The sequence below is a fragment of the Anabas testudineus genome, chromosome 7 (genome assembly GCF_900324465.2).
Source record: "Anabas testudineus chromosome 7, fAnaTes1.2, whole genome shotgun sequence".
NCBI lineage: Eukaryota > Metazoa > Chordata > Actinopteri > Anabantiformes > Anabantidae > Anabas > Anabas testudineus.
Window position 1 is genome coordinate 7,602,587 of NC_046616.1, and position 20,494 is coordinate 7,623,080.

The 20,494-nt window shown below is 38.1% G+C and overlaps 1 protein-coding gene across 1 annotated transcript in view; it reads right to left on the reverse strand.

Moving 5' to 3' along the window:
- nphp4 (nephronophthisis 4) overlaps window positions 1–20,494 on the reverse strand; it is a 128,394-nt gene that overhangs the window by 48,238 nt on the left and 59,662 nt on the right. Inside the window, exons 9-12 of the mRNA XM_026366908.1 lie at window positions 15,036–15,254; window positions 14,466–14,598; window positions 10,308–10,360; window positions 3,025–3,162 (exon numbers count right to left, since the gene is read on the reverse strand). Coding sequence (XP_026222693.1) covers window positions 3,025–3,162; window positions 10,308–10,360; window positions 14,466–14,598; window positions 15,036–15,254 — 543 coding nt within the window. The remainder of the gene's footprint in view (window positions 1–3,024; window positions 3,163–10,307; window positions 10,361–14,465; window positions 14,599–15,035; window positions 15,255–20,494) is intronic.

Sequence of the window (20,494 nt, forward strand, 5' to 3'; positions counted from 1 at the left end):
CTCCTCTTTGCAAGCAGTGGGGATAAAAACTGATTTTTCAAAAGTAATATGTAGCTGACTAAAATGTGTTATACCTTTTAAAATATCACACTACATTCACACAGGTTTATTCTAAAATTCCTGGAAAGACATTTTTTAATTTTACTAATAATTCCAGTTTAAATTGTGAACATTTAATATCGGATGGAATATTATTTGGGAGTGTGCACGGATCTTAACAAATGTCACAAATCATTTTCTCATTTCACATTAAGCTATGTCATAATTCAGGGTTTGAGAAGCAATGTTAAATGTTAAATATTAAAATACAGGATGTTCCCAACTTTTGACAGCCAGTGGTATGGATGATATGATATGAAACACTGACGTTTTTCCACAGCATGACCTAGTGAGTCAAAACCAAACTGAACTGTGCCTTTTTTAGCCATATTGTGCTTCCCACTATATTGTTATCTCCAGTAAGTCTGATCCACCGTTCCTGGATTAATCCTGCATTATGATTCACAGCTTAAGCTATATGGATTTTGTGCATGAAAAATGGGAGAAAGCCATTAAAGCTACTGCTGTCTAGTTAAAATATGAACAAATTCCTTTTTAGCTGTACTGAGGCATAAGCAGGTGGACTGACCAACAAAGCTCTGACATAGCACACGCGACAGAAAGGCCACAGTACATCCTGTAAGAAAATCAAGGACAGCATGATGAATGAAACATATATTTACTGTACCACGTCACATGATAAGCTGCTGAGACTTAATAACCGTTACTGAAATTACAATTGAAAAAGCCTAGAAAAGGTAGGAAACAGCTAAATGACTGAATATAGTGTACTGACATTCCCACACTTTCAGACTTGGGAAGTCCAGAGTGCAGAGAGCTGTCCAAATCCCCCAGTTCATCACGCTGCCTCGAGCAATCATTCTGCTGACTTGGAGAGAGTACACTCCGAGTAAAGACCATACTGTCACGGTGGAGAGAGAACTGAGAACGAAGACAAAGCTCTCAGTTTGCTTGTGGGTCTACATTCCAGTTCTTGACTATAGTGGTGACTTTTGAATGACAAAAAGAAGCAGACAGTGGTTTCATGCAACAGAAATTAAGTCTTCTTTCACAGGGTGTCTGGAGTCAAGCAACGACATGGAGAGATGTCCAGAAAAACGCAAAGCAGAACCATTAGCTGTCCTCCTTAAGGTGATTTGGGCATCTGATACAGACAATCAATCAATTTAGACAAATAAAGCCAGCATCCACTGCTTTAATTTGAACAATTCAGCTCAGAGTGGCCTGGAATTGCAGAGATTTTTGCCAATGTGACTTGCTTTTAGAACCATTCAGGAAAACACTCAAAGATGGATTACAAGGTCAAGATCTCAGCATTAGTTACATCCATGGCCTCGATTAATGTCTTAAGACCTGTATCTTACTAGATGTTATTCCCTTGCTGCAGCCTGGTGGCCACAGAGACTTCACAGGATGAGTGAATGACAAAAATACATAATGTTCTAGTCCTAAAATCACTAAGGGGCATTTCAATTTAGTCAAACGGGTAAATGACATACTAAATTTTCACTGCAGCCTTAACATAATTCCAGCAAAAGGTACTTTGCTTGATTTGTGACATGAATGAGGGCAACAAACGTCTCCTGTTCTGTTAAAGAGAGAAAATGGTTTACAGCACTATCCAACATTTTAGCATGTGAGTGAAATTAAACTGTTTACGAGCAGTCAAACAAATCCCTATAATGCTCAAACACCAGCAATACACGTAGTGATGATGTTTTTTTCTACATCAAAGAAACATATTGCATATCATATAAGAAGGCACAAACTGACTTTGATAAGCAGAAAAAGATTCAGGGTTAATCCCAGGATTATAGCATTATGATTTCTCCCATTCTGTGAGATTTTACCACTTTCCACTGTGTAGTGTGCTGATTCTCAAATATATGCATCTTTGTGGGTGAACACGGTCTAAATTAGCAAAGACAAGGCAGCTTTCAAAGACAAAATGACTCTGCTTACGCCTACAGTTGGGAGTAGGACAGGTTACCCTCACATTTCAAGAAATATTCAGCAGAGTTATTAAAATCAGCACAGTATAGCTGACTTCCTAATTCCTGCTATTCCCTGGTTGCAACGAGAAGACTTTATTTAGATGCATAGAGCTTGTTAGTGAGGCGAACCAGCCAGATAGATTGCAATTCTATTACCATCTCTGTGCTACTTCGCTGGGATATACAGTATACGCTTTTAATTAGACAAAGCTAGATAAAACAGCATTTGCTTAAACTGTTTACATTGGATTTGACCTGCCTGAAGTGCTATGTTGTCTACACTAACCTATTTTAAAATACTTTTAAAACTATTTCACCTTGGTCTGAAATTAAATACAAGTGCTGTGACCCCACAAGACCACAGAATCCATTGCAAATGGATGTTTGATACAGAAATGAGAGTGCCAAATGTGTAAAAAAGAAGTAAATCATTAATAAAAGTAGACATGGCAGATTAAACATATTTTCCCGGAAGGAAAAACATGAGGTTATGTGAAATACTGGATACCTTAAGAAAATTGAAGTCCCTTTTGTGGAACGATTTAAAAAAGCCAAGTCAAAGAATAATGTTTCTTTTGATTATAAAGATGAAAAGAAGCAGTTTCAACACCTCCAGCAGCTTCAGGAGCTTGAAAAACAAAGAGTTCAGTTTAGAGGTTTGAGTGTGTGTGTGTATGTGTGTGTCTCGATGAGTATGAGGCTGAGAGCAAAGTGCTATAAAGGTGAGTGAGTCTTTAAACTCCGGTGAATGATTCTGCATATTCTTGGTAATGCAAAAAAAGGCTCATGTACCATGTTATGTGTTTTAGTGTTGCTGTGTTCGAAAGTGCACCTTGTTTGTCTATGACCCCCTTTTGCCTAACATTCAGCATGTGCGTTTATGTGTGTGTCGTGTGTGTGTTTTCTTTTGTGTGTGTGTGTGTGTGTGTGTGTGTGTGTGTGTGTGAGCGTACGGGGGTGGAAATCTTACGACATGTGACAGCTGGTGGGCCGATGCCAAAGGGGTAGGATGGAGCAGAGAGGGAAACGACTGTTGCCACGGCAACGCTGAGCTGGAGTGGCTGATGGTCGGGTAGCGTGAAGTAGCTGCCAGCTGAGACAGTGAGAGCTGCAGAGAAACAATGCAAATGATTTGCTGTTATTATTATGATTATGAACAATGGCACTCAGGAATATACATGTGCCGTCTCAGATGACAGCAACAGACCATTACGCTGCTTTAGTACTTATAAGCCCTTCTCACTCCACCCGCTTCTCCACCTACAATCTTCTAATGCTGTCGTCCCCCGGCAAGTCGAATTCAAAACTGTTTGTCTGTGTGTCCCTTTGCTTTCAAAGAGGTTTGACTTGGCACAAAAGAGAAAGCAGCTTTAACCTTAAAAGTAGCTTTTGTTCGTTATAAGGGCTATGCCAAAGTGGCAAACAGGTCTATCAGTGAAGACAGAGGACTTTCTTTTACAGTGAATTCTAATCCACAGACACATGAACATCATGTCCCCTTCACTTGCACTATAAAGAAAACAAGGTTGACACCTGCTCAGTTGGAAGTGTAATGTTACAGTCAATAGACATAATGCTATGCTAGCATAATAACCTGTTTAGTTTACTACCCACCAAAGTAAAACACATTAGCAGATGTAGTAAAATAAGGAGAGATTTGGTCTCCATCTTACTGCAGACTGTCTGACAGCATTTTATATATATTATGTATCCAAATGGCTGAAATTATTCATTGAAGATGTATGATGTTTACACAGAGTGAAATATTTAAACTGAAAAACTCCAGATTTTTGATGATACCATTTCATCAAAAGGAAAAATTACAGATGTCTTATAAATCATTTTATACACATTTCTCCAAAATGCATCCTGACATATCTGGTCTCCACGGAAAGACTGGGATCTTCACAAAATTTAAAAGATCTGTGGTTTTGAACACTGTGCAGTCTCACTGTAGTGACAGAAACAACCAGCAGGTCAGGGAGGATGAAGAGGTTGGGTTAACCTGGACGTTTGGAATAACAGTAACCAACTGTCTATAGACAGGATGGGTCATCATGCCCAGAAAGTGAAGGCAAGAACACACAAACAATACAATCTGACATCCACAATAAGATGTTGCATCAGAGAAAGAAAGTATCCTTCCTCTGAAAATGTGCCCGTGACCCAGTTAAACCTAACACTTATTAGCAGCTTAACGATACTACTGTTTCCTCACAGCAAGGAACCCACTAAACTCAACTGGGGACTTCCTGTAAGGAGTTCAAATGTTCTCTTTATTTTTAATTGGTTTCCTGTGGGTGCTATAGTTTCATACAGTATTCCCAAGTTACAAAATTATTGATAGAACTTAGATAGAAATGATCTTGTTATTGGCCACAGTGCTTTATCAACCACTTAAAGTAGTAAGACGTAGTAATTACCCAATTTAGGATGTTTTTAACGTCTTCATATTTCTGCATTAGCCATTTAATGTATTTCCCTTCTATGATCACCTTGACAACTTTATAGTAGTTTTCAGTGTTAGTGTCCCTCAAGCTTGTGTTGGATTCATAAAGCCTTCACATGCTCAAGGGATTCACTGGAAACAAGGCATGCATGTAATACAGCTTAATTGTATTTTGCTGATAACAGTCTTACTGTCTTCTAGTCCTTCTCTTTACAATGCCTGTGTCAAAGCTGTAGTACTTTACTGCTGATGCAAATGAAACAACCTACTGTTGCTGCTTCATAGCAATATTCAACTAGTAAGCAGGGAGCATCAGTGTGTTACTGTGAATAATGCTAAGATCGTCCTTCCAAAACTTCAGTAAGTAACAAACTTTACTGTGTCCTGCTGCTGCAGTGCTGCAAAACGTATTAATGAAAACAACACGGCAAGTGTTCCCTTCCTCCTTTTACAAATTTAACCATGAATGTCAGTAGATCAACTAGGTGCCTTACTCTAAAACCTTTAGGACGCAATACTGTATGTACACAGTACTGTCAGTGCTGTTCTATGAATCTGTGTCAGAAGACTTCATTAATCACATGGCCACATTAAGATAAGATAGGAAGGAGCGTGTATCTACTACATATTTTATAAAGTCTATCAGCTAAAAAAGAAGCATCAGAATATTTCTTTTTAAAGTTTCAAATGCTGTGCACTGAAAGTGACAAACATGTTGGGCTGCATTGTACTAGTCACTGAAATGGAGGTGAAGCAACATATTTTAAACCAAAGTGAATAGATTCACTTACACACAGTATCAGAGTGGATATCTTCATCTCAAACTGATGCATATTCCACAGTTTGTTCCCTCACAGACTGAAGACTATGATAGGTGTAGGCGTACCCCTAAAATGAGCTGTTTTGGCTTCCTGGTCAGGATTGGTCAACAAATCTTCACAATTCAAAATGTCCTAAAATGTCAGGACCAGTGAGCTGTGACAAGTCATTCCGCACAAGAATTGCTAACACATTTTACTCACACACACTTGCATGTGATTTCACATTGCGTCACCACGTCCTGCACCCAGAGGGTGTGAAAGACACCAGACTCCCTCTGTGTGTGAAAATCTCACACATGCAGACACACACACACCAAGAGAATACGCAGAATGAGGCAATTAGTAGTGGCATTGCTGTGGCTGCCAATGTTCTGAACTCAGCCTGTTTGCCCTGACAGCCAAGAAGATCATCTGCTCACATTCTGGCTTCATGAGACCTTCATGTGTGTGTGTGAGAGTGTCCAAGGTTTTATATGTTAGTGTAATATATGCTAAAGTCTCTTCTTTTGTTTCCGTTTGTGAGATGCTGTAATGTTCATTTAGCTGTCACATATGTTCATTTTGCTGTTTGGTGCTCATCTGAGGTTCATCTCTTTGCATGGCTATGTAGAAGGGTTTTACTATAAATAATATTGCTTTGAGAACATTTTGACTGGTCAACATCAAAGGGCTCATTAAAAGTCCATGCTGACGTTGATGATGGTTAAATTTAGGGGAAGACACTCTGTCAAAAAGTGTCCACCTATACTGTGTCGACATGACTGTGTGTGTTTGTCTGTGCGAGACACGACGGCATGGACTAAAGCTGAAAGAGTGTCTCAAAGAAAGAAAAGTGGGACACAGGTGTGGTTTGAATTGGAGAAGAATTAAGAGGAACGTCAGGAAAAAAAGGCAAAGAGATTACTGGAATAAAATGTTGAGAATGAAAGGTGGAGGAGTCAAGCACACAAAAGAGGAAAATATTAGAGATGCATGAGAAAGGGGGAGTGCAAGTCAGGCCTGAACAATGATAGCTGGATGTGAGTAAGCATAAGTGATAATTGTGCGTGAATGATGACAAAAATGGGTAAAATGGGCCTATTCCTAAAATATGCCTGACAACAGAGGGAAAGAAATAAATACAACGTATATGAGAACATGCCAGTACTCGTTTAGAGTATATAGGTAATGTGTTTAGGCTACAGCTAATTGACCTCAGGAAACTAAAGGACATAAATCATATACTAGAATTTTCAAGCCCATATTATGACCATTTTATATTACAACCATCTTCTATACAAACACTGAAGTTGTAGTATCCATGATCCCAACCAGTTGCTCTTTTATGAACAGCAAAGACACTTTGACATTACTTTTGTATACATCAAAGTTTTTCTCAACAACACTGGCCAAACACACAGTCAGTAAAAAAAGCATTCAAATACATTAAATTCGGGCAAATTGCAGATTGTTAACAACTGTTAATATGACCATGACTTGAAATACACAGTACTGTATAAGCTGCTATGTCAGAACTAGAAATGTACAAGGCTGAAGACCTAAGATGCTCTTCTTTATGTATGCCTTAAAGAATAGTTATCAAAATGAATTGTGTATTTTGATCTTACATATTACAGAGAGGTGCAATAACACCTCTACATCTTGTGAAACTGTGAAAACTCAGTGCTCTGCATCAGCTTTCAAAAACAATACTACAGTTTACACATCTACAAACATCTACAAATTCTCCATGCTAATGTAACTATGTGCCTTGTGTGTAAAGGTCCTTTATAGAAATATATTTGTATCTAACAGATGTTTAGCAACAAGCATTCAACCCCCAACTAAAGTAGTATTACATGGTTCAGTATTACCAAAATTTATTAATTCCTAGTTCACATTAGCACAACAAATATCAACACGTGATTTGAGAATTGAAACAAGTAAATTTTAATTGTCAAAGCAGTATACAGGCAGATTGTGTGACGTTAGAGTTGTGATGTGCCATTACCGGCTGCCAAACAGCCCTCTGCCAGCAACAAACTGAAAACATGGCCTAACCTCCAACCCGTGGACCACAAGACCACTTGGGTCAACAGAATGCGACCCTGAAACATGACCGCAGCCTGATGCAAGGAATCATCATCAACAGAGGCAAACAGACTCAGCTGCTCTCCCAAATGTTGGCTATAAATATCACAGGAGCCTTAGCATTCTACACTGTGGCGAACTGAGAGTGTCAAGGATCAATAATTTATGCAAGCAAGAGAGAGCTGTCAGATCCAACAATGCCTACAGACAGAGCCGGAGTGTACAGCAGAGCCATTTAAGAGAAGGATGCCATTGATTAATCAGCACTTGACAGCCATGTTGAAGAGAGAAAAAAAATGTTGAACAGGGAAAATCATTTTAGGACTGAACTGAGGGTATTTTCATAAGAATGTCTTTGAAAGAGTAGAAGACAGAGAGACTGTGTGAATTTTGCAGCCACACTAGAGTTGTGATGAATTGTAGGGTGACTGCCAACAGCAGTGGCACGGCTTCACACAGTGTTTTCTGTTTCATTCCTTTATGCACAATCCTGGACAGGCATCAGATAGATATCTGTGGTGCACACACCAAGCAGTCGGGGCACTGATGACTGCTGTTTTGCTGTTTTACACACTCATTTGCTCAGGAATACAGTATGTGTGCATAATAGAATGTACGGGTCATTTCCTGCAAAAAGGCCACAAGATGGATGAAAGTGGTGTTTGTAAGCTGATAACTTTAAGCTAAAAGAGCATTAAAAACTCCCATAATACTGTGTTACACAATTGAAAAATTGTTAAATGAGGTATAAAAACTATTAATTTGTGCATTTTAAAATAAGCATTGCAATAAATAACCAATTTGAAATTATGATATAATTATTTTAAGTACGTTTGAGGAGTCCGATATATTGTACAACATTCATCCTTAAATATAAACTACATTGAAAATAATAAACCCAGTCAGTCTGCAGGTCCACATCCATCTTCGCTTCTATTCCACATACTTACCTGTCAGGAAAGCTAATGATAATACTTGAATGATAAATGCTGAAGACCTATTATGCTATAATTGCACCTTGTGGCTCTGGTGGTCACTCTAAATTTACATACTCCTTTCTTTCCAAATCATATATCAAATGTCATTTTTTCAGTCTTGTGTGTTTCACCTTTTTGTGCAAATTTTATTTCTCTATTTGGGACAATGTCTTTGGATTGAAACTTTGAAACCTTTGAAATATGACATAAGAGACATAAGAGAACTTATCTGTAGTCATAACATATACATATATAAATGTATACATAAATTCTGGTAGACCAGATGTTCTTGGACTGGATCTCTTGTTAGCTAGTGGGGCTGCCCACTTGCAGGCTTCCACCGCCCCTGGCTGCTGAATCAAAATGAGGGTCAGTTTGTAGAGTTCATGGGTGCAGCACTCCCACACACCCCTGCCCCTGTTGGTTCAATTTAAAATGAGTTGACAATAGAGACTGTGGCTCATTTTGGCCCAGAGAGCTAACGCTGAAACAGAGCTGATCTTTCTCCTCCTCCGCTCTGTGGGTCTGTGTTGCTGCGTGTGGTGTGTGTGTCCCTGGCCTCATCCTAAGAGAGAGCAGCATCCATCACAACTCCCAGCCTCCACTGGCACTTCCACTCAGACTGAGTGATGATGGTAAGGGACAAACACACAAAATAGACCCACAGCAGCACGCACTGCTGGTGTGTTGAATATGGTCCATGTGGATATTGTACTAAGAATGGGATATGAGTCATACTTCATCGCCCACCTTAGATATGATGGATAGATGATTATGGTGCAGTTAAACATGCTGCTTAGTTACAGAATTGATCAGTGTTGTATCAGTTGCCTGTTGGGAGCCTCTACACTCACTGATGCTACTGTGACATTTAATCTGGTTTGATGCAGAAAGGTATGATTAACATCCTCATTACTTATTTTTCTTAGATTTCTGAGGAGATTTAAGTGTTCTGTGACCGACACACGCACATATTCAACAGATACACACTCACCGATGTGCTAAGCTATATTCAGTAAACCTGTGGCTGCAGAGCATTATCAATAGACCCAATCTTTCTGAAGTCTTATACAGGTGAATCAAAAGCAAAAGAAATACATCTCAAGTGTTTGTAAACACTGTCTCACTTCATTAATGCCTCCTAATCACATTATTGCTGAGAGATCTAGGGCAGATAATGTATTTTTCCAGACTTTTAAAAATATATATGAGCTTGATCTTAAATCTTTGTTGACAAGCCAGACACAGCGTGACAGCGGATTAGTTGAGGTTGATGATCGTTGTCTGAAGAGCACTGCAATGGAGATGTATGTATGTATGTAGGGTAAACAGCTTAAGGGGCCCCTCTGATTCTGTCATTCTTCTTATTAAACTTTGACATTTTAGTAGCTTCTTTTTTTTTTTACTTTATTTTATCATGTATGCAGAACCTATGGTCCATGTGAACCTACATGCCCACTGAATGCATTCCTTGTAGATACCAGCTAGGAAAGAATCTAAATGCAGATCCACTGACAAACTGATGATGCTACCATCAACCTTGTTTCTTAATGTAGCACATTTCTGTCAACCATAACAACTTAGATGATGATATATTGGAGTTTTCAGCTTGTTCAGCGAGTCTCAAGTGGGCAGAAGTAAGAAAAAAATCCACTAATGCATCTTTAAATGACAGATGATTGCCTAATCTATGAATCATTTCCGCACTTGATTACGGTGACGCATAGGTAAGTTGGAGCTGAGCTGTGAGCCTGTGTGGAGATGCTGACCGCAGTGCTACTGCATTGGAGAGATGTATGAGTACAAAAGATATCTAAAATGTGCATTCTGTAGGTATGCTTTTAGTAAAAAGTTGGGATTTCACCTTTTAACTGTTCTAGGATTTCAGGTTTAGTTGCATGTATTACTTAGTTAAGTAAGTGAAAAGGTGCCTTACCCCGGGGCCTTGAGGTGATTCTGGAGGAGAAGCTGGTGAAATACGCTTCTGACCTAACAAAAGAAGATAAAGACAAATACAGACTGAATCCACCTTATAAAGTATTCACTTGTAAATTGTTGGCTTGCTGTTCTTGCTGGAGGGTTCATCACTATAACTCCAGTTCAGCATTTAACAAGCAGTTAACAACATCGTAACATCTTCCCTTTGCTCTGCATACTCGGCAGTACTTTTAATCTTTATGTGTGGTTAGACATTTAATAGAATATCACCTCATGAAAAGGAGTTGAAATTGATGATAAAATGGAATCTTTTTTGATTGCTGCCCTGTTAATTGGATTTGCAGTCAGGTGGCATCTGGGGGCATCGAAGAACATACCGTAACAACGTGCACTGAACAACTTCAGTAAAGTAAATGACTCCACTCAGCAGTGGGAAACCAAAACTATTTACAGTCAGTGACAAATCTATCCAATTTCGCTCAGATCAGGAGGCACTGTTGGATTTACGTAGATTTCACACTGAGTTTAAAGTCTTACAATCCTTTCTAAGATTTTTGGTCGGTAGCCATGGCAATACTGAAATGAAAAGCTTTCCAGTATCTCTTTGTCCTCCTCTCCCACTCTTTCTCGCTCTCTGTGCTGGGTTTGACTGGCCTTTTGGAAATTGCTGCAGTTGCCTGGGGTGTCTTACTGTAGCTCCCATCTGTTCAGACTACATGCACACAGAGTGGACATGGTGCGGGACTGGCTGGCTCCCTGTCACAAATGTGCTCTGGCATTACCCCCGGCAGCCATTTTGTTTTCAGGGCTGTCTGTTTTCTCAGTTTTATATCTTGAGCCGAAGGAAAATGTGTTTCCCCTCATTAGCTGAACTGTTGTGCAATTGTTTTGTACGTGATTGATGACAGGCTTTCTTGACAGCTGAGCAATACAGTAGATGTACGAGAGGTGGATAAATGCATCTATACCTGCACAAGACACCAGGGATTGAGGATAAATGAGTTTAAATATGTAAAGATGATAAATCATTAAAATTCGCTAAGAAGCATCTGTGACAGCAAACATATTTTCCTCCTCTCATGCTCTCCTAATCATTGGAAACAGAGAGTGTTGTATGGTCACAACAGTCAGGATTCTGCAGCTAAATAATGGATTAATGAAAATATTTGGACTTTACAATCCCCCTCCCCTAAATCTTGTTGATATCCATCATGAATAACTTATAGAGGTTTCGTATCGTGAGAATCTAGGATTGGCATCTAGCTTCAAATTGCTGATTCCAAGGTTACGAAACGCTTTTCTTTTCACCTTAATAAATATATAACTTGAAGACATGAATCACATATTTCAGACTGTCCATGAATTTCATATTCATCTAAATAAGCTACCTGCAACGGAAAGCAACACACTTACAGGCATGTCAATGTACACACATACACACACATAAACACGCCCTTTGTTAAACAAACTCAAGGATGATTAAGGTGTTGAAATCAAAGAATGACAGAGATTCATGATATAATTCTCCTCAGAACACTAGCCCAAATCATTCAGGCTACTTGGACGATCCTCTGAGGACACTTGAGCACTGATTAAAATGTCATTAATAGACTTTGCCAATAGCCTTCTCTACACACCCATGAAGTAGGCCCTAATCAACACTATTCTTCTCTCCCAAGATAAGTTAACAGCATCATTAAGGAAGAAATCATCGAGTATACGACTGGAGTCCACTCAACTTCTTTCTGCTGTCACAGGGATTGAGTGGCTATGTGTAGTGTTTACTGCACTTTTAATTAATTCACTAACAAACACAGACCAAATCTGCAGTTTGGGCTTCAATAAAAAGATGCAGACTGTGGCACATCATTTATCTTTGGCTATGAGCAGGATGTAGAATATTTAATCAGAACTTCGTTTCAGAGGGAGGCCTCTTTAAAGCTCGGGGTTCATGAGTTATTTTTGGAAGGAAATCGCGGAACGGTCATGCTTAATTGGGAACAACGGGGTAGAAAGGCTTCTGTTAGAAAATTTCAGCAGCATAAACTGATAACCCAATTAAAATCTAAAAAACAGGGACATGGTTCAGGTTTATTTTCACATTCTGAATAACATCACTTATAGAAAGCAAAGAACAGTTGATATGCGTAGTGGCATCAGTGGCTAATGCGTAATGCTTCAAAAATGTTTTAAAAATTCACAGTGAAGGCATTTTGCTGCACTAATTCGAAGTCTGCTTCAAACCATTAAGTGTCTCTGGAATTCTCTCAGATCTCTGTTTCTACATCACAGTATTTTTTAAACAACATTTTGTTGAGACTTCTCAAAGGATGGATAAATAGAATTCAAACACACAAAATGTCCCAAAATGCCACAGTAACCCACAGTAAAGTCTTATATTGTAGTGTGGGCTGCAAGAGAGCAGAGCAAGAGCAGTAGCTTAGGTGCTGCATGTGAGTCTACATTGAAGGTGTAGAGGTGCACTACAAAGTGTAGCTTACCTGTGTTTTGCAGCATTTGGATTAGAGGAGTATGTTTTTTGTGTAAATGCAGAAAGATCAGTGATGAAAAAGCACCTGATCAGATTGTTGGTGTATACTTAGAAGCTGTATTCTGCAGACGTTTGTAGTGAATAGTTATGAAAATCTATGAAGAAACATACTAAACTTAACCAATAAACTAAAAAGCACGTAAAAGATACTCAACTTCGGCATATTTTATCACGGATAATGTCCACTGTGTTCCATAAATAATATAAGAATATCTATGTTCAAACTGTATATCAGCTACTTTTTGAGGATCTAATAAGAAATTAGGAAGAAACAGGACAGATAAACAACAATTAACAAAAACATAAAAAAAAGTCAATGGGAGTTGTACATTGACATGTTGATGGGGGTTAGTAAAAAAACTAAAATGTTCAACTAATCAATTAGCTTGAGCCATGTAGAATGGAAAAAAGACTGACTGACTTTTGCACCTTTCACTGACAGCAGTCTGGATGGAAACATAGACGTCCAAACACAGAACAGCCTTTGGTGAATGCTTCTTTTGTGTTACCCTCACCTGTTACCAATGAACCTTTTAATTCTGAAATCATCCAGAACAGTGTAACTTGAATATTTTCTGTCATATTTTATTTTGAGTGTGTTGCAGGCACTAAACTCTAAATTCTATTTACACAATAAACATATTTTGTAATAGATAAAAAAAGGTTCAAGTCAATTCATATTAGCTTTAATTGCATTTTAGGAATTATGGATTTATTTTACTATACAAAATAAAACTATAGGATAATTGTGGCATGGCTTAACTCATTTTTATAGGTTTGATCATTACTTGAATTATTGATAATAATGTATTCAACAAATAAATGACTGAGATCTAGGAACACAGCAACATTGCTAATAAGACTCAAATGAAGTGGGAAACACCTGATTTAGGAGCAGACAACCCTGAAGTGAGCCAAATGTATTTGGAAAAGAAAATCAAGACAAACAGAAGGATAGTGAAACAAACATGTAAACATTCATCAAACTGACTTCGCTTTGACAGAGATCCTAGATAATTTGGGCTATCACAGACTAGACTATAAAAATATCTGTATCAGCATTTACCATTAAAAACACATTTTAGTCAGAATTTACAGGAAGTATGTGTTGTTTACTTCACGTCAAAGATCCACTCATGAGGATGCCAAATAGGGCTTGTTCAAAACAAAGAAGCTCTAAAGGACAGCCAAAGTATTCTCCCAGCACTTGGAGTTTATGCTTTTATTCCCCTTAGACCCCAATCATGAAGCGTGCTAATCATGCAGAGAGCAGGTGGAGCCATTGAGATAACAGTGCAGAGGTGCTGGCTGGAATATATGCAGAGGACAAAATAGTTTGTTGTTTAGAACTTTGGCTGATTACACCTGGGTGTTGCTGCAAACTCGAGTTATATCCACCTAACAATTACCCAAAAGAGGCCACACACTTCCTGGTCCAATGAACAAATCTTGGTAAAGAAAAATGTGGGTCCTCCTAAAGCTGTGAGTAGTAATGAGTCCCTGACCTCCTTGGAGGAAAACTCTTAATATCAGCTTTCTTCTATTTCTCTTCAAGTAATTGTTGTTTGCTTGAAAAGTCATGATTAATTATATAATGATATTTACCCGGTGATGAGGGTGATCGTCTCTGACGTGGCACATCTTGCTGTTTTATCCTCAGAGATGCCTTTGGACTGGATGCCGTTTTTTCCAGGCTGGACGACATCCAAAACGTTATTGTATCTTTTCCCTCTGAGACCTCCACGAGAGAAAAAGGTTTGAAATATTTTAGAAACATCACATCACATCACAAGATGACAACTTTTGCACCCTTTAAGATGTTTGATAAAACATGAAAGTCACTTATAAACTGTGACATTCAGACAATTATTTGTCTACCAGTGTGATGCAACCTGCAGCGAAGATTTACATGGCAGAGTTTTATTAAAGGATGATGTATTCTGACCTTGTCCAGGAACTGCATGAGGGCTCAGCAACAAAGACAACTTCTAAAATCTTAATGCACAAAATAATCCATGAAAAACTATTTTGACATTGTGAAAGTTTTTGCCCTCGGGGAAACATCTGTGCAGGTGCTGAAAGGTGCTGAAAAAGGCACCTTGTCTAAACACTTCCCAGTGCATTCTTTTACATTTTGCTCCTTTGACAAAGCTGTCCTCTGTGCTATTGTGTTACCTGAGCTGTGCCTGCAGCAGAGAGTGGCGTGGGGCTCTGAGTTTTGGCAGACATCTCCGTGCTACAGACCATGACTCCGTGAGGGTTTGGCTTTGCACCTCCTTGCAGAACAAGCAGTATGCCTTCCCCCTTCCAGTCCGCTGGCTCCTGGAAGGGGCACCAAATCCCCCAACGGAGACATTGCAAGAAGGCCGCTCGGGATGTGGAGGTGGCAGACAACTGACAATAGAATAAAGGACAGACATAAGAATAATTATGTCAGTGTCGGTTAATGTATTCTTATATGGAAACAACACTGATTAACCCAACTAAAAAAATAATAATTATAACTATAATGTTAGGCCAATATTTACATATAGCCTTTAAAACAACCCATTGTTTTTTAATCTACATGAGTGAAAAGGCTTTAAAACACGCTATTGTGTTAATTAGTCTTACTAGGCACATGCCGGTAAAGTTAAACCAAAACAATAAAAACAAACAATCATCCATGTTATGTAATAATGGTCAGAATATGGATCTGGCCTGTGTCACTGTAATAATTACATACTTTTGTAGTATTTAATTAAATAAAATTACAGTAAGGCATTGATAAATTTGACAGATCACATCATTGCAAATTGATTATGCATTAATGGACTTAAAAGAAGTAAGAAGAAGTAATACACGTAAAAAGAATTAAAAATTATAATTAGCTTTACCAAAACATAATTCTATCACTTCATTTGCCAAAGTAATTCTGAGGATCTAAGGATTTCCACCATGTGCATGAGCAGTAACCATAGAGCTCTACTAAGAGTTTCAGGTCAACAATGTAATGGTTAAACAGTGTGTTCATGTGCTCGAGGCTTTCGCAGATAATCATTTTTAAATTCTAATTTTAATTCATGAACTGTAAGACTCATTCAGTATGAGCAAGAGAATGGAACTCTCTCCAACTGGATTCCAACTTTCTTTGACATGATGTAAACATAGGCAATGATAACGTCATGAGATCAAGGCAGCTGGAGCTTTTGAAAGCCAAGCACAGCAGTTGTTCTCCAACTGGAAGACCTCAGGGATTGATGGGAAACGTTTAAGTCTCATCCAATATACAATGTACAATCTACAGCTCATTAGTTTAGACAGATCTAACAACTTGACCTTTTTTGTCTAATTGGAGGTGTTCAGATTTTGTATTATGAGGATTTATTCTTTTAACCCAATGAATGATGTGATGTTACGATGGCTCTCAATGTTACATTTATCAGTCACAATGGCTGGATTCATCTTTTATTATTAAAAGAAAGTTCTAGTCCTCATACAGTTTGCTGTCTCTGCCAGATCAATGACGACTTTTTTCTCAAGTCCTCCATTTCTGTTCGAGTTTGAACATGTGTATTTCCAGTGTGAAAATTCGAGGACATCAAAATGTCCATGTAAATTAATTCAGTAATGTGGAGATTAAGCCAAAGACACTAACATGGTGATCACAGATCACCCTATGGAGCATTTTAATAGTCTAAAGAACATACTGTGGTTGAAGTAACTGGAGACTGAGCACAAGACGAATACTTTGGTTTAATGACTTTTTTTTTTTTTTAACTGGGATGAAATGTAACAGAATGTGTTTCTGTGACTTTCTTTATAGACTGTGAAGGCCGTTTGTCATTGCCCCCTGCTGCCACCGCCTGCTCTGTTATACTTTCTGGCCAGGGCACAGTCTTTATTGAAATGAAAAATAAATAAATAAATGAAAAAGTTTCTAAAGGCATGTTTTCACTTTTTTCTTATGGATCATTGAGTATTGATTTATGAGAAAATTACAATTATAACTGATTGTATATATTTTAAATAGCTGTTTTTAATAAATGCACATTGTGTGTATCTGTATTATAAATTGGCTATTGGAAACTATGGGGGAATTTCTGTGGCTGCGCAGACAAAACAGGGCAGAAATACAGGATTAAACTTTACCAAATAACATGAAAACAGGAAAAAGCCTGATGAATCCTGGCAGCACATTCGTTGGCACAACAGACTTAGGGAAGTTAAATATGGTCCTTTCATTGTAGTGTAATTAGTCAAACATTTCTGTTTTTAAAATATTGGCTTCATTGTTAGGCTTTGCTAAAATGGTTAGGGTTGTAGTAAGTTTTGTTTGTGTGTTATATATTCAAAAGACACCATGAATTTTGATATTCTTTAAGTAAATATTTCTCCATACCATCCCCTTCATATGGAAACATGGTTGCTGCTATGCAGCTAAAGGAACTCTGAGAACAGTTGCTCACAGTATAGCACAACGATGTACCCTCTATAAGACGGCAGACTAGTAGTTACTGCGTTTCTAGGATTTAGTCAGACCAATCATAACAGGTAAAGTGCACAGTTATATATTATGGATGTGCCAACTTAAATAATTTATTACATTTACCATATTAATCAGACTCAATGGTGGGCTGTAAAGTATTTGAATAATTTAGAAAGCAATATGAGAAGAGGTCACATTTACTATAAAACTCTACTATACTGAAGTGACTTCGACTTGTACTACAGATGGTCTATATGGTCTATATGTTGACCTAAATACAGGATCACAGATACAGTTTAGGAGAAGCTTTCTTGTGTCTAATCATGATTTACAGTCAGTTCTATTGAACCTCCACTTCAGGAACAGTAAATCCTGGGTATGATTTAAAACATTAAATCATCCACAGGGGACCCAGAGGTTTTGCTGAATCGATTATTAAGCTGGTCAGCTTCTGAAGATTGTAATCAATCACAGGTAGGACAGTGCAGAATACACAAGGAGCTTGCTAGTCGACATTGTTTCAAGACAAAGTGGAGACTATAATGATTCATTCAATGCTTACAACTCCCCTGAGCACAATTTTTACATGTAATACCATAATCCAATACTATGGGTCATTATTCATGTAAGTATCGTATTTTATGTCATGCAGCGCCCATTGGGTGGTATTATAGAAAACCGAATCTTGAAAGGAAAGCGCAGACAGATGTTCTTGCTGTGCATTACTTAAGTAACTCTTCTAACTTCTCAGAACCCTTTATTTATATGAAACAGCAGATTTTGATCATCAAATCATTCTAAACAGGTCTCAAATAGGTTTGTCATAAGCTGAAACTGCACACTGCTAAATACAGTCTGCATACTGCAGTAGAGACAGTGGGAGCAATACTGTCAGCCAAAAGGAGAAGGACTTGAAACTCAAACTATACAGCTGTCACTGTCCTCAAAACCAGATGCTCTTCCAGCAGCTGTAAAGACAGCAGCCAGAGACAAAGGGCTGAAGACAATAATCCAAAAATTAAATGGACAAAAACAGATTAACAATAAGCTCCACAAGGAGTATAGAGGATGAAAACAACAGCACTGTTTGCCCACAGAAACCCAACAGCCCAGAGTGGCATCCAGTTTTTCATTAACAGCATTGTACAGTTATGGCCAAAAGCTTTGGCAGTAACATGAGTTTCTAGCTGAAGCCAACAGGTTGTGATTAACTTTGAATTAGGATTTGACCCTGGCGTTAATATCCAGCATGCCACAGCAAAGTGGAGGAGTCCTTATGAAGATGGGTAAACAGAGTAAATATCGATGCTTTTCATAAATTTGATTCATTTTCCAATAAAAGTCAAATATTCAGGACGCTAGTGGCTAAAGATCATCTTTAACAACCAGGTTACAATTAATACATAGCATCACATTAAAAAAGAATGAATAGGTGCTTATGCAGAATAGAAAAGTACCAGTTCTGTTCAACAAGTCAACTGCATGTAATTTTCCTCATCAATGCTATATGTCAGAGGTATAACGTCCATTTGAACTTGTGCATTGGCTTTGGCACACATTCACAATGCAGTACTTCTAGTTTTTCCATCTGGTGTTTATGAAGTTTGACCACACAATACACTTATTAGTAAAACAGGAGAATCTAAACTACTGTATGCTCGACATTCATTTAAACCTTATGTCTAGTTCCTAATTACAGAACCTTCCAACCTTGAGTGAATGTTTTTGACTGACAGAAAACAAGACGTCACGCCCTTTGTTAACCCAGTCAGATATTTGTGGGCCAATAACAGCATCACACTGCTTCCACCTTTGCTGCTGTCTGACAACAGTCATTATGCATTCACACAAAAGGTCCTTGTCCGTTAAACAAAAACACGGATCATTTTAGGTTTTTGAACCAACAACCCATGCTGTCTTTTTTACTGTTGGGGGTAGTTTCAAAATGTCAGGTTGTTATGCAAAGTAACCTTGCTATCCAGTTACCTTCTAACAAAGCCCAAGGTGAAGTGTTTAGATAGGCTAATGGAGCTGACATTTTGAATGCTACAATTAATAGTGCACCGCAGCAGGGACTAAGAGTGAAAAGGTGTAAAGGTTAAAGACATGTCAGCCCCTTGTTTAATAGCAGTCAAACCAGAATATTTTCTTTATTTAATGGAAAACACAGGCCTAGATATAAAATCACAAATACTGTAAACTTGCACGGCTGCAATTTCTTCAGCTCTTAGTTTCACCTACGTATTTATTCAGTCGCCTGTCTGTGATCGCCTTGTCTGCAACAACAATTCCAAACATGCAGTCTTATTGCTGTTACCTGTGTGTGACATACAGTATTGTCCTTTTAAAAAGCAAAGCAAAGCTAAAATATCTACTATGTACATCTACAAAGGCTTCTTTAAAGATTCACATATTTCAAGCAGCCCCACATGCAGGTCAATATCCATTCCTCTCAAGTTTGTTTCAGGCTATAATTTCACCCCCAAGCAGTGCAGACATTAACAGCTATTTCTTTGAATTGTTACTCCAGAAATATACAGAAGCCATAAAATAGATAGCACTATATTCCCCTGTGAGGCATTGCCTGTTTTTCCATCTCATGAGACTGAATTAATAACATGCTTTATACGAGACATTAAATCAAACAAGTCTATTTTCAAAGTGATGATTTTGTAAAAATGATCCAACTAGGGAAAGATCATTTTATGGCACATGAAGTAGCCAGTAAAAATTGTGAGACAATTTATCTAATCTGTCTCTCTCTTTTTTTTTTTTTTTTTTTCGAGCACTCTATCTATAACATGTCTGGTCTTCCACAGAACATGAGCGAAAGAGCAAAATGAGTTATCTAGTACAAGACCCAACCCTCACTTCTTGCATTATTCAGCGCATAGATTCAGTTGCAGGACTGATTCAGGAGAAAAAATACATGCTGAGCTCTGACAGAATGAGAGAGACAAATGAATAATCAGAGGACTTTTCTAGAGGGGCACCTACAGCCTTGGAAAAAGCTTGTATCTGTCCAAAACTCAGTGTTCATTACAAACTTTCAGTCTGAGAAACCTGAGAATGAGTGAATGTTTTTATTCAAGGCCAGATATATAATTCACACATAAACAGTCAACAGCACTTTATGAAACTTTATAAAAAGATGATTGATTAAACA